The sequence below is a fragment of the Erythranthe guttata genome, chromosome 8 (assembly GCF_056151865.1).
Source record: "Erythranthe guttata isolate IM_541 chromosome 8, IM_541, whole genome shotgun sequence".
In the NCBI taxonomy this organism is placed as follows: Eukaryota; Viridiplantae; Streptophyta; class Magnoliopsida; order Lamiales; family Phrymaceae; genus Erythranthe; species Erythranthe guttata.
Genome location: NC_142540.1, coordinates 14,866,217 through 14,880,659, shown reverse-complemented (window position 1 = coordinate 14,880,659; position 14,443 = coordinate 14,866,217). Strand labels below are relative to the sequence as shown.

The 14,443-nt window shown below is 34.0% G+C and overlaps 2 protein-coding genes across 4 annotated transcripts; one reads left to right on the top strand and one right to left on the bottom strand.

The window, feature by feature from the left end:
* The first annotated feature begins 3,124 nt into the window (after positions 1-3,124).
* On the top strand, positions 3,125-7,696 carry LOC105970633 (diacylglycerol kinase 5). 3 transcript variants are annotated; one of them, XM_088821932.1, is made up of 13 exons: positions 3,125-3,291; positions 3,782-4,211; positions 4,474-4,596; positions 4,689-4,817; positions 4,962-5,047; positions 5,311-5,437; positions 5,578-5,626; positions 5,843-5,925; positions 6,112-6,179; positions 6,280-6,354; positions 6,449-6,536; positions 6,633-6,749; positions 7,160-7,696. In XM_088821932.1, the coding sequence occupies exons 2-13, from the start codon at positions 3,999-4,001 to the stop codon at positions 7,478-7,480; spliced, it is 1,479 nt and encodes a 492-aa protein (XP_088678058.1). In that variant the 5' UTR covers positions 3,125-3,291; positions 3,782-3,998; the 3' UTR covers positions 7,481-7,696. The 3 variants fall into 3 exon arrangements, with proteins under 3 accessions (XP_088678058.1, XP_012850920.1, XP_012850921.1); XM_012995466.2 differs by having other exon boundaries at positions 3,135-3,291; positions 3,991-4,211; XM_012995467.2 differs by having other exon boundaries at positions 3,175-3,454; positions 3,991-4,211.
* Positions 7,697-8,213: 517 nt separating this feature from the next.
* PSB29 (photosystem II reaction center PSB29 protein) lies at positions 8,214-12,767 on the bottom strand. The gene is made up of 5 exons (XM_012995420.2): positions 12,401-12,767; positions 10,908-11,175; positions 9,677-9,893; positions 8,800-8,915; positions 8,214-8,669 (listed from the first exon to the last, which is right to left on the bottom strand). Exons 1-5 carry the CDS (start codon positions 12,588-12,590, stop codon positions 8,576-8,578), a joined length of 885 nt encoding a protein of 294 aa, XP_012850874.1. The 5' UTR covers positions 12,591-12,767; the 3' UTR covers positions 8,214-8,575.
* Between the last annotated feature and the right edge of the window lie 1,676 nt (positions 12,768-14,443).

Genomic DNA, 14,443 nt, shown 5'->3' with positions numbered 1-14,443 from the left:
TTTTAAAAGTTTCTTATATTGCATTTGTTGATAAATTAATTAAAATTATTTGATAATAATTAATATGAAAATTAATAATTTATTTAACATATTTATATGTCATTTAAATCATTTTACACAGGTGTTTTATATATATTTATTGTCTACCTTTAATCTAACAAGTTCGGTGGCCAAGTGGTAAGAATTGCTCATTCTTTGCACTCTTAGTTCGAACCCCCTCCTGTCCATTTTTTGGACAAAAATGTTGTTTAACACCCGGGTCCTCGGGCTGGGTCCAACGGGTAGGGTCCTGAAATTGGGGACTCGAAACCGACCCATACATTGGCGGGCCGGTTCCGGGTCAACGTTCAACGGGGCGGGGCGGGGTAATCGTCGGGTCGGGGTCCGGGCCGGGTCTGGAAGCTCCATAGTCTAGAAAGAAGAAGACGAAGTGACATACATACCTCAAAACTACATTGAGAGAAACTTCAAAAATTTCTCAAACATAATACTTAGACCGAAATTCGATGAAATACTATCGTTATAGTATTACATTATAACATAATAATTCTTTAACAAGAACAATATTTTTTTTTATTATTATTTTAGTTCTTTCATATGAATCCAAATTACAACTTACCTCAAATGCGCAGAATCCACGAACTCTAAGCACCATTTCATACCTCTTAACACATTTATTTGAATTTGAATTATGAAAGACTTTAAGATCATGCATTTTGGAAAAAAGAAAAATCAAAAATGCAAAAGAAAATAAATTATAAGTTATTTGAAATTCCTCTTCTATTAAATATTTTAATTCTTAAGAAAAGCAGTGATGAAAATGATGTTCTGTAAAATCGTTTTCTTTTGTTTTGTTTGCTTTTTTAGGAAAACAAGAAAAATACCAATATGAAAGTGACAATAAATTGTTGATGACTAATCTTTTGTATTCTATCAAGTTAAAATTATATATAAAAATCTAATTAAAAATTCAATTCTTACTTTCATTTTTCCATAAAAATAAAGAAAGTCAAAATACAATTTTAACACAAAATGAGGCAACAAATATATAAAATATATTGAAATGTTAATAAATGTAATAAAACCATAACCCCCAACAAACAATCAGTCACCTCACCACACAATCTACCAGCCTAGCACAGTCAGCATAAAGCCCTTCGTAATTATTATGAATGCGTTTGAAAGGAAAAGCCCAACACAACAGTAGAGGGACCTTTTATATTTAATGATTTAGTTGGACGAAGATTGAGACTTTGGATGTTTCATATTACATGATGATAAAGTATATATGTACATTTATTAGCATTCATTTAAGTTACGAGTCGAGCATTCAGACAATCGTTTCAATATAATTTAGTTGTATTTTAGTTAAGATTCCATTTAAGTTACTAATGCAATGGCTGCAAATTGTAACAAAAAGAAAAAAGAAAACACTACGACTTGAAAAATTTCTCAAAATCCCTTTTTCTTCCTACAAGAAATTTCCAATTTAGATTTCAAGAGAGGACTTGTTGTGCTCCTTGTAGTTTGGGACTTTCAAACGGCGACGACGATGGTGGTTACGGTGGTAGATGTGGTGGTGCCGCTCTTATATTGACGGGAGTAGGGATACGTAATCTTTTCTTGAAATTCGTTAGCAGAGGAGCTAGGATCAATATTCTTGATCGAAACTTCCACTGAAAACTCACAAGTCAAACTCGATGGATCGAATGCGTAGAGATTTGTGGAAGAAAGAGATTTATTTTTCACGTATACGTACAATCACGTTATTGTTTAGGGGTGTTTGCATCATACATTTAAAAATTGATGACTTAAATTTCTTTAATTAATATGGTCAAACAACCTATATCATATTATTCTATCTAGCCAATTCCCCTTATTAAAATAAAATAAAATTTAGAGACCTAAGAATACATTGTTCATACTCCATACCTCAATTGAAAAAAAAATGTAGAAGATTTTTGTGTAATTAAATAATAGGATCTTAAGATATAGGTCCCTTGTCATAAAATTTATTAGAACACAAGTTCAACTAAATATTTGTTTCACGTTCTTCCTAAAATTCATTTCAAAAATGCCTATCACAATTCAAAATCTAAATTAAAATTCAACTTGCATTCATCAATTTTTTAATTTGTATTTAATATTTTAATTTTTCCATTTAACATTCTTTTAATTTTTCTTATTATTATCTTTTACAAAAAACACATATCTTTTTCTTTTTTTTTTTTCATTTTAGCATTTCTTAAACTATTAAAAAAAATGTATATAATATTGAAAAATACAAAAAAAAAAAAACATATGTTTTTATTTTTTAAAATTCAAGTTACATTTTCTTTATCTCTTGTCAACATTGTAGTAGACTATGGTATATTACGGTGTACAATGATATACTATGTACTATGATATGCTACGGTGTACTATGGTCTACTACGGTGTACTACCAAATCCGAGCAGCCAACAACACCCAATCCTCGTCAATCCTAGTATTCAACGCAACAACCACTAAACCCTAGCAGCCACCAGTCGCCGCCGCCGCAATTGTAGTCACCTACTAAGTTTGGGAAAACCAGTTTTGCCATTTTAAACCCATATCAAGAAAAATCTCTTAAAGAACAAGAAAATCAAATGTGATTAGTCAAAAATATGCTTTCAATAAAATCCCCACCATAACCACAAGCCCCTGTCGCCACCTCGACCACCACAGTCCCCTGTCGCGCCTTGTCCACCACTCCCTCCGCCGCTCCCGCGCTTGCTCCATCCCCCCACCAACTTTGTGCTACTACTGAAGAGAGAGAGAGAGAATATACCAAAAGAAGAAAAATAAATCTGAATTGGAAAAACGTGAATATGTAAATTAGAGAATTTATAGTATAAAGACAACATAAGAATAAAAAAAAATAAGAATGTCACTCATATATTATTTCAAACATTAATTTGGTCAAACAACCTATACCATATTATATTATCTAGCCAATTCCCACTACTAAAAAAAATGATTTTAGAGACCTTAGAAAAAAAATGATTTAGGAGACTTTTTGTGTAATTAAATAAATAATACCAAATATTATATACATAGAGCACTGCACCATCAAAACTCACTGAGTTGTTACCGGGAAGGGACACACACAAATAACTACTTCCGCAACTGTAATAACTACCTTCCCCCAATTTGAGGGCAGTTTCCTTACCGCCCAATTAACCCACCCTTTCATTCCTCAATCAATCCTTCTTGCTTTTCTTGTTATCCAAATCTCAAACCAGAATTTCTTCATCTTTTTTCTGTTCCAGGTTTTTAAATGCTTCCTTCTTCAATATAATTTCAACCCGGCTATATATTTGTTTTTTTTTTCTTCTGAAATTGGGTATCTTGATATGTTCGTACGTAAATCTTGATATTGTTACACGCATATATTTACGTAGGTTCGAAATTGCGGAGTTTGAGTTTCATAATGTGAGTGTAGTTCCCATTTTTTGAACTGGTAACCAATGTAAAAGGTTATACAATGATTCATATGCAGTTATGTGTTTGTTTTAATGCCTCTGAGACGTGTCCTGTTAAGTTTTATGCACTCTCCATTCTGTTACTTGGAGCAACTCTATTTTTATTTAATTCTTTTTTTCATGTGTGAATTTTTATAAGTGAGATTTGTTTTTGTAATTTTTATTTATTAAATTACTGGTTTGAGTTTGAGCTGGATCAAAGCAGTCTTGGATTCTTCGGTTGTGTAATCATGTTTGAGAGTGTAATATGGTGAATGTTTTTTTTTTTTTTTGTCAGATAAAATTTGGGTGCAATTAACTTTTTGAGAGTGGGAGTGGACAACGTAGAACGAATCAATCGAAACATTATCGATGAATTTGACTTTCTTCTCTACTTGTCAAATAATTGATTCTTAAAATTATACCGATTATTACTGGTCCATTATTAGTTTGTGAGATACGAAGATGTTAATGAATTGTCACATAATTCTGAAATTTGTATTGCAGTTTGTGACATGGAGTTAGGTGTGGCGAGTCTGGATTTAAATTCGGAGAACTTTCTGAAGCAGTTTTACATACCTAGCTATATAATCACTTCACAGGCTAAGGCCGAGTGTTTGCCCGACGTACCCGAATGCCCCGTTTTGGTGTTCATCAATTCGACAAGTGGCGGTCAACTAGGTGGCGATCTTCTTATCACGTATCGGTCCTTACTAAACAAAGACCAGGTCAAAATTAGCTAATATTTTAAGGGGTGTAACGATTGCAATTTATTGTAATACAGTAGAACCTCGATAAATTAATAACCTCGCATAAATAATACTTTCTTCCGGTCCCGACTCGGTAAAAACGTATTAAATAATTAGTTCGATAATTTAATATTTTACTAAATTTAATAGAATTTTGTTAGTCCCGACTGTATTAATTTAACGAATTTCTAGCTTAGTGAACTTTGTTAACATGCACTGATGTATCCCACTGATATTTCAGGTTTTTGATTTAAGCGAAGAAGCTCCCGATAGCGTGCTAAGAAGGGTTTTTCTCAATCTCGAAAGGCTCAAGAATAACGGAGATCAATTTGCTCCTAAACTTGAGGAGAAGTTTAGAATAATTGTGAGGAAAAATACGAAAATTTTCGGTGATTCTAATGCATGTGAAATCTTTACTTCTCGGTGAAAAAAGATATAATATACGGTAATGTATAGGTTGCTGGCGGAGATGGTACAGCTGGCTGGATTCTCGGGGTGGTTTCTGATCTGAAATTGTCTCAGCCTCCACCCGTTGCTACTGTACCTTTGGGAACCGGAAATAATCTGCCGTTTGCATTTGGTTGGGTAAGAAAACTTCGCCAATTTTAAAAAATGCTATCTGATAATTTACGATAAACGCATGATGTATAGTTTGTTGAACATGTGTACAGAGAGCTAATCTTAGTTGAAATACATTGTGTTATATATAGTGATCTCGATTCCGTTCAGGGTAAGAGAAATCCTGGCACCGACCGTAATTCGGTTCTCTCGTTCCTGGAACAAGTGCGGAAAGCAAAAGAAATGAGAATAGATAGGTAATTTTTTTATTCAACTCCCGATTTTCGATTTTATTCGTTTCAGTAATAATCTTCATTTTTTCCCTTTTAGTGATCTCGACATGAAAACAATTGCATTTATCTCCATAAAGTTACTTGTGTGAAAGAAAACATCACTCCATTAGAACAATGTTATTAAGAACATGGATTATTTTTCTAATCATCGACCGCGAAAAATACAAAAGGGTAATTTTTATCCGAATTTAAGAAGAAAAAAAATTGGATTTTTCTTCGACTTGTAGTTGGCACATTCTCATGCGAATGAGAGTACCGAAGGAAGGGAGTAACTGTGAGCCGATTGCGCCATTAGAGTTGCCGCATTCATTGCATGCTTTTCATCGGGTTTCCTCAACAGATGATCTCAACGTCGTAAGTCAGAATCATTTTATTTATTTCTCGTGTTAATAATAATAATAATATTGACATTAATTTCAGTGAGAAAAATGATTAATGAGATTCAAAATCTTCGAAATTAATTATTATTCTAACATGTAAGTAAATTGTTTCAGAAAGGTTACGACACATTCCGTGGAGGGTTTTGGAACTACTTCAGCATGGGTAAGTTCGAATTTTTATAAATATGTTTTCCAGAAAATGAAGCTCGTAAACTTTTTTAAAATCTTGTATAAATTTTCCAAATGGTTATTTAGTTTAGTAAAGAGTGTCTCTACCGTGAACATTGCATTGCAATATTCGGAGAAACTAACACGATATTTATTGGCTTCGATTTTCCAATACCAAATTTTAATACGCATATGTTTTTCTTGCCTTCAGGAATGGACGCACAAGTGTCTTATGCATTCCACTCCGAGCGCAAACTTCATCCCGAAAAATTCAATAACCAGCTCATAAATCAGGTCTAATTGAATATGCCATCTAAACCTTTAAAAGTTTCCCTTTTTCCCGAAAAATTATCGCAATTAAGCACTTTTTTTTTCACAGAGTCGGGATTGCGTTTTCCCCATTATGTATGTTGTAAACGAAGATTGTGTCGAGTTTGTTATTGTTAGAGAGATGCTTAATAATCATTGTTTGCCTCGTAGAGTACATACGCAAAGCTTGGATGCACACAAGGATGGTTTTTTGCTTCTCTAGCTCACCCCTCCTCAAAGTAAAGCTTATTCCATATATTTTTGCATGTCTATTTTAAATGTAACTTTTTTTTTTAAATAAATTTATTCGAATGAGATGAAACTAAATAATCTCGGCAGGAATATCGGCCAACTTTGCAAGGTTAAGGTCATGAAAAAGCACGGCGACTGGCATGATCTCCGTATTCCTCACAGGTATATAGAATTGGTTTAAATTTTGATCTGTGGAGGGAAAAATGCGAAAGTTGCGCTAACTAATATAAAATATGTCATTTTTTGATCGACACAGCATCAGGTCAATTGTATGCCTTAACTTGCCGAGCTTTTCTGGTGGACTAAATCCTTGGGGAACTCCAAACACTAATCGACGCCGTTACGTAAGTATTTTTTTTTTCCTTTTTTCTTTTGTTTCCGTATTTTACTCGAGAGAAAATAGAATAACTGAATCAGTTATGTGTTTACTTGGTGCACAGAAAGACCTGACTCCACCTTTCGTAGACGACGGATTAATTGAGGTTGTTGGTTTTAAAGACGCTTGGCATGGACTTGTTTTACTTGCTAAAAACGGACATGGTACCCGTCTTGCTCAGGTTTCTCTCCATTTTTTCCCCCAACACTTTCCATGCATGATTTTGTAAAGGGTAAATTACAAAAAACCCCTGAACTTATGCTAAATTACGAAAAATACCCCACCTATGGTAATTACCAAAATCCCCCTCTGTTGAACGAGCTTTTTAACAGAAAATGTGTGAAGTCTATTATACCCTTCTTTTCACTTGCCTTTCAGCACCTACTCCCCTTTCAACCCGAAACGTCAGGTTTTTTTTGGTAATTACGAATAGGTGAGGTGGTTTTTCGTAATATAGCCTAAGTTCAGGGGGTTTCGTAATTTACCCTTCAGTAAATAACAGACCCCTCCACAGAAACAGACACAAAAACTTCTATAGTTTCTCTGTTGTTTGTTTATTTATTTAATTTTAATTTAATTAACTACACAAAGGCACAACGCATCCGATTTGAGTTCCGCAAAGGTGCGGCCGAGGATACATACATGAGGATCGACGGAGAACCGTGGAGACAGCCACTTCCGGTAGATGACGAGACAGTAGTAGTGGAAATATCAGCACTTGGGCAAGTTAAGATGCTAGCTACGAACGATTGCATATCGAAAAGTGTGTTAGACCCATCGTCGACTCCAATGAATCTTGACGATGATAGTGATAACGAAGAAGATGAGTCTGTCGGGGAAGAATGCAGGAAATTTGGAGCTGCAGATACTTTCAAGATTCCAGACGAGGTCGATATTTCTCAGTTCAGTTAAATTAATTTTTTCGTCCGCCATGTTTTGATTAGTCTCTGCTTTTCTTTTTTATACAAGCGTAGTATATCATCAATCAATTTCGATCTCTTACCTATTCTTTTCTCTTCGATCCCCCATTAATTGTTTTTTTTAAGATGAAATATATTGTGTAGGTTCTTCGACTGTGCTTCCTTTTTCCAGTTGATAGCATAAATGATCATACTTGATCTTTTCTTCTCTCTCTCTCTCTCTCTCTCTCTCTCTCTCTCTCTCTCTCTCTCTCTCTCTCTCTCTCTCTCTCTCTCTCTCTCTCTCTCTCTCTCTCTCTATATATATATATATATATATATATATATATATATATATATATATATATATATATATATATATATATATATATATATATATATATATATATATATTTTGTCTTAACGTAACTTATTCATCGATCATTTTGAAACTACAAAGTGCAAAAAAAAAAATACATTTCATCAACATATTTAAAAATTATAATTTTATCATAAAAATATAAAATAAAAAGAACAAAAAAACCTTACAACCATTTAAAATTTTATTTTGCAGCATGTAAATTTAAAAAACCAAGAAAAAATGAGATTTGCCTTATTAAGTTTTAAATATTCAATTCAAGGTGCATAACGAGTGATTTATTGTGTTTCGAGGGTGTAAAGTGCTATTAGTTTTTTTCAAGGGTGCAAAGAGCCAAAATGCTAAATTTCAATGGTGCAAAATGGGATTAACCAAACGACGGTAAAAAGTGTTCTGAAATCTCATTGATATATCAGATTCTCAGTTTATAAAAACACCACACAACTTTACAAACACAATAAACGTAGAGTATATCACTATGCGTCAACGTTTAATGCATTTATCGACAGGAAATAATGAAATTACATTTCAAAAACAAATTTAATACTGTTCCAAGCTAGTAGTAGTCGATAATCAACATATAATACCACTTAATGGCCTCTATTATAACATCTGCATGAAGCTCTTTTTGTTTTTTTTTTTCTCGTACTCGATTGATTTTCGATGTGTGTTGTTATATATCCTCAATATGATGTTAACAAAAGGCAACATAAAATTGTACATTACCGCCTAGTTGATTTGCACTCCACCGAGCATTTTTGTGACAGCTTCACTAGCTTTCTGAGATGCAGCAGCGGCCCTTTCTGCCATTTTCTTTTTCTCCCTGAAATTTCAAAACATCGAAAAACAAGCTTGAGAAAAACGAGCATAAGCACTTTTCTTAGAGGGTCTTTTAAGCTTTTCTTTTTAGAAATATAAAGCAGTTTAATATAACCGTTTTCTTCGATTATCACCTGTCAACATATTCCTTCAAGAGCTCTTTAGCTTGAACCAGCTTAGAAAGCAGATTGCGGTAAACATCAAGGTCGCGGTCAATACTTTTTTTGTTTATGTTCAGAGCGGCACAAAGCTATCAATTCATCAAAGAATTATATCAGCAAGAAAAAAAAAATGATGGGATTAATAAAAATTATTGAACTGGATAGGTTTACATTGTTCATGGTAATGGTGTAATAACTACTATGGGCTTATCTTACGTTTGGGATTTGTGATTATACAATCTTTGTGATAGTCTAATTATAGGGGTTGAATTCGGACTAAATGTGCATCATATGATTGACTAAAATTTGACGCCGTTTATTTATCATGAGCTTGAAACCTGAACACTGAACTTGTGACGAAGCTTGAATTTTATTGTCTATCAAGCGTAATAAAAAAAATGATATGCAGTTAGTTCTGAGCATGTACTTGGGTTATCTAGATTTAGGGCTGACTCGGTGTGCAGTTCAATCGAAATATATTACACAGAAAAATAATGTTTCAGTTTACGGGTTTCCAAAATATATAGTTCAGAATATGTGAAGCAATAATGGCCATCTCTTATGTCCAAAATCGTGTAAAATCCAAGCTCAAAACATAATATTCTCTCTCATCTAGCTCCGAGAATATGTTTCAGAACACGTGCCTATCATAATCTACCTTTTAACCGAAGTAATAATAGTCCACCTTGTGACCTTTTGTTAGATAGAGCCATTTTAAATAGTTATGACAAAGCTGAAATCACAAAAAATGATGTTGTGTTTGTAAAACTAGAGAGGCACGCAATTTCAGCATCACTGTTAATATTTGTATGGACAACCATACTAAGAAATAATTCTGACGAGATTTTACCTTATCCAAAATGGTTGGCTCAGTGGCATTTGCTAACTCGAGCAGACGAAAGAGACCAACAGCAAAGAAACGGCTGTAGCTGAAGTTTCCATTGCTCCCTGCTCTTTCTGCAATGTCCTTTAGTATGCCTTCAACTTCTCCCTCCTTCGATGTAAAATCAACTAAAGAACTAGACGACTGAGCACGCGCCCATTCTTCTAACTTTTGAGCATCAACCCTGCACCATAAAAACATCATTTACATATTAAACTAGACTTTAATAGGAAGGCTTTTTTAAATTTACGCTGGCCATTTGAATCAGAATATGGGCCATAACCCACATGTTATACTAGTCAAAGCTCTCGTTTTTTCTTTTCTTTTTTCTTTTTTTTTTGTTTTTTTTTTTTTGTTTATGTAAACATACTTATGACATAGGAGTTGACAATATCCTAAATCAAATCCATTTAAGTTAATAGCATAGCTGACATCTTTCCACATGAGCCTAAATAGTTCAAAATTAACATCAAAATGAAAAACGAAGTGTAAGGGGATGAGAACTTTCTAGAAACTATGGGATATCAGATTTTACATATATAGCTAAGGAATGATAAAGTTTCCCATCACATAAAATATAGTTGTATACATCTTCTTCGACATTAGAGTTTAGACTGTTGTATTACGCCATATTTTGAGTGCAAAGTTGAATATAAAACTCTCTCTTAAATATCTTAAATCAAGTTCAATCAGCAACGAAATTATAAACTGTTGCATTCACGGTACGGTTTTAAGGTGTGATGTTCAAGCATCCAAATCCAAGTAAAATTTCTCATATTCGAAGAAAAAATCATAATTTACAAAAAACCATTCTCCTGACTTTATCTCCACTGACCCTCGTTTCTTTTCGTTTTCTTACAAAAAACGTAAAGCACTAAAGAAGACCCAAACTATTGTAGGAAAATAAAGGACTGTATTTAATTTGAGGTGGTGTTGAAATAATTAACATGAACAAATCGAAAAGTTATGTTGTATTGTAAACAATCTCCCAGAAACCATATCCAAATCTAGAATTGTTATTCTACCTCTTCGAATAAACAAACATCCTACTCCTTCAAGCGTATTCTTTTATTTATTATTTTTCAAAATGCAAATGATTTATTATCGTCTGCGTATATTCGCCTGCTTGGACCCTAATTTCATCAGAAGGAAAATGGAGCAAACAGCCAAACACAAAATAAAATAGTATAAGACCGACCTATATTGAGCAGGATCTTCATTTAAAGCCTCAACATAAGCTTTGAAAATGGCATCTCGATCTTCATCACTTGGGTACCCCTCCATGAGTTTATCGTAAATGGTAACAAAACCGAGAGCAAACACAGGATCGTACCGATATGTCCTCTTGTACCTCACCAAATGCTGTTGTACGATAAGCTCTTGTAATACCGTGTTGTATATACTAGGAATCGGCCTCTTATATGCTTTCAAGAAATTAGACTTTGTCTGAGATACAGTAGGTATATCTGAAGGCAAGGGAATAAATTTCAGAAGCAGTAATGCAAGCAAAAAAGAATTAGCAGACTTGAATAAAAGAGGTATTTTCTAAAAACAGATGCACAGAGTCAATGAAAGTGATACGTATATTAGTAGAATTTCAAATGCTTTCCTTGAAACAGTTAATTTGTTCAAGAACGAGTAGTGGAAATCGTATCTTTTGATTTTTAATCTTGACAAACTGTATTGACATTAGAAAAAATCCGCAAAGTGTAACATACCAGACATAAAAAAGGCAAGAAGAACTCTTGTTGAGCTCGAACACACCCTATAATGTATTAAGAAAATTCACGTCGAGGTATATTTTGAGTAAATAACGAAATTTATCAAGGTATAACAAGTTTAAGTAATGCACAATTTAAGTTCCAAAGATGCCAATTCATTCAATACCAGATTTCAAGAACGCGAATGAAAAAAACAAATCCAGAAATGAAAGAAATCTCCGCGAGCAAAACAAACTGGCTTGGAAGGAAATAAAACAACTTGTTTGACAATGTCTCCTCTTGGGACATTCAAGTTTTAGTATCCGAAGGTTTTACAAAATTTACGAAAATGTCAACGACGAGCAAACCCTTCTGAATGAGTAGCAAAGAATTGAAACTTATTAGGGAGGGTAGGATGAAGGCAAAAGACCTACAAAATCATCCAAGAATTGAAACTTAAGAATCGAAAAGTTATGTCGATGACTTCATAAATCACTTCTGAACGAATATACAAATACATTCCTGCATATCATCTAAAAATAAAATAAGCATCAACAACAACAACAACAACAACAACAACAACAACAACAACAACAACAACAACAACAACAACAACAACAAAAACAACAACAACAACAACAACAAAATAAACAATATTCTCATAAAATCACTAGAATTTTATGTCCAATTCTATCCCACCCAAACATTTAATCGAAAACTTCTAGTTTCGATGATGTAAATTGCTATCACAAGTACATAATTAAGTGAATTTATTATTAAAAAAGTCACAATGTAATCTATGGTATCCACCAAAAGTATACATTGTGGCCATTCTTTTGAATTTAGTAGCAATTATGTAAGCAATAAGAGAAACACTATTGTACGGAGATGAACACAAAGTTGCAATAAACACATTCAAAATTAAGAAAACACGAAATCCACAGCAAAATACCTCAACATAAAATAAATAAATAAATAAAAAAAAACTTGCCTGTAACAGCGGTCATGCAATGAACAACCATGCGAGTCGATCTCGAAGCACGAAAATTGTACGAATCATACGACACAGTACCGCGGAGCTTAAAAGCATCGAAATTTGAAGCCGAATTACTGCGAGCTGTAAATTTCCGGTCAGGGGATTGAACTATTCCGGCGAATGAAACAGAATTGACGGCCGCCATTGCTAAAATTGGACAAATTTCTTCTGGATAAATAAATAATTGAGTTCAGCAGTGAAGAAAATGATTTTCCATTTGTTTTTGGAGAAAAAATGGAGTTGGAAAAATATGAGAGGAGTGGATTTAAGAGATTATCCTGCTTTGTTTTATCGGATTTTTTTTTTTATTTTGGTTTTTAGCAAAGAGCCAATGATATTTTTACACGTCTGTCATTTATCTTTTCTGCTTGATGCTGACCTCTCGTTGTTCAGCCTATGTTTTCTTAATTTATATTTTCCAGGGTTTTTTGTAAAATAGAATATAATTTATAAATGTTGAGAAACTAATAAACAATATACAAGAAGTAGAGAATAAAGTAGGGAGAATATGTAATATATTATTCCATATATTCAAGTGTACAAAATACAATACATTGCACCTAATTTATAGGTGTAGAAAAGCTAGTCAAAGGTCATGAGTTACAAGACCTTAATGGTGAATAATGGTGGAAGAATGGGGGTTTAATGGAGAGTGTAATGGTGGTCATCCATAACCTCCAAGAATTCACAATACTCCCCCTTGGATGTCTACCATTTATAGAATATGCCTCGTTAAAACCTTGTTAGGAAAACCCGATGGGACAAAACCTAAACGAAGGAAAAAGAGTACATATCCATCTGAAGCTTGTGAGCGTGACACTGCCTCGTTAAAACCTTGCCAAGAAAAACCCTATGGGACAAAAACTTGGACGAAGGAAAAAGAGTACAGTGTTGGAACTATTGATAACACTCCCCCTGATTTCGACATGAGACATTGGGGTTAGATGATCTTCTGGATTATGTAGTGATTGATCTCCAACGAATGCATTGGCAAACTTGTAATTTGATAGTAATACAGAGAGAAACAAATATATCTTCTTGTGTATCCAACTCTATACAATGGAGCACTATATATAGTACAAGTAAGACCATGAAAGGTCATGAGTTACAAGGAGTTATGGGCATATAATGGTGAGTAAATAGTGGGAGTAGTGGTGGGAGTAATTGTGCTTGATGATGGTAGTAATGGTGGTCATCCACACTTAAGAATTCATAACACTCCCCCTTGGATGTCCACCATATATGGAGTATGCCTCGTTAAAAACCTTGTTAGGAAAACCCAATGGGACAAAACCTTAACAAAGGAGAAAAGAGTACATATCCATTTAAATCTTGAGAGCGTAACACTGCCTCGTTAAAACCTTGACAAGAAAAACCCATTGGGATAAAAACTTGGACGAAGGAAAAAGAGTACAGTGTTGAAATTGTTGATCACGCTCCCCCTGTTTTCAGCATGAGACATTGGAGTAAGATCGCCGACGTATGGATTTGCAACCTCATTATTTGTTTGTCATCAATAACTGTCAAGTCGTCTTTCTTCTTTTAACTCTCGAGTACTTTAAAAATCTTCAATAATTCTTCGGCCACCTCCCTTGATATAGCCAAAATCTCCTTGGTGCAATCAGACATTATTATCGTCATATATTAGTGTTGGGAAAATTGGTTAAAAATTGAGTCATGAACAATTTTTATCAATGTTATTGCACGGTCTAATTAAGTATATAAATGAATTTTGGATTAAAACCAATTTTGTGGTGAATGAAAAATTACTAGTCCAAAATATAAGGAAAGTGGGATTTTAAGTTATCCCACATTGGAAAAGTAGAGAAGTACTGAGCTGTATTTATATCAAAATATGGGGACAAAGGGTCACGCCCTTTGGGAATTCGACTTTGTTTGGGAGAAAGGCCTATATGTTATGAGTTTCAAATCGTGCCCACACGCGCGCGCGCGCGCCGCCGCCGGCCGGCCGGCCGGCTCGGCTCGGCTCGCTCGTTC

Excerpts from the sequence above, each read along its gene's own strand:
- LOC105970633 (XM_088821932.1), top strand. The coding sequence starts at position 3,999 with ATGGAGTTAGGTGTGGCGAGTCTGGATTTAAATTCGGAGAACTTTCTG. Across the intron at positions 4,818-4,961 it reads TGCCGTTTGCATTTGGTTGG|GGTAAGAGAAATCCTGGCAC; the intron begins GTAAGAAAACTT and ends GATTCCGTTCAG. Across the intron at positions 5,627-5,842 it reads TTGGAACTACTTCAGCATGG|GAATGGACGCACAAGTGTCT; the intron begins GTAAGTTCGAAT and ends TCTTGCCTTCAG.
- PSB29 (XM_012995420.2), bottom strand. The coding sequence starts at position 12,590 with ATGGCGGCCGTCAATTCTGTTTCATTCGCCGGAATAGTTCAATCCCCT. Across the intron at positions 8,916-9,676 it reads AGCCAACCATTTTGGATAAG|CTTTGTGCCGCTCTGAACAT; the intron begins GTAAAATCTCGT and ends ATGAATTGATAG. Across the intron at positions 8,670-8,799 it reads TTGAAGGAATATGTTGACAG|GGAGAAAAAGAAAATGGCAG; the intron begins GTGATAATCGAA and ends TTGAAATTTCAG.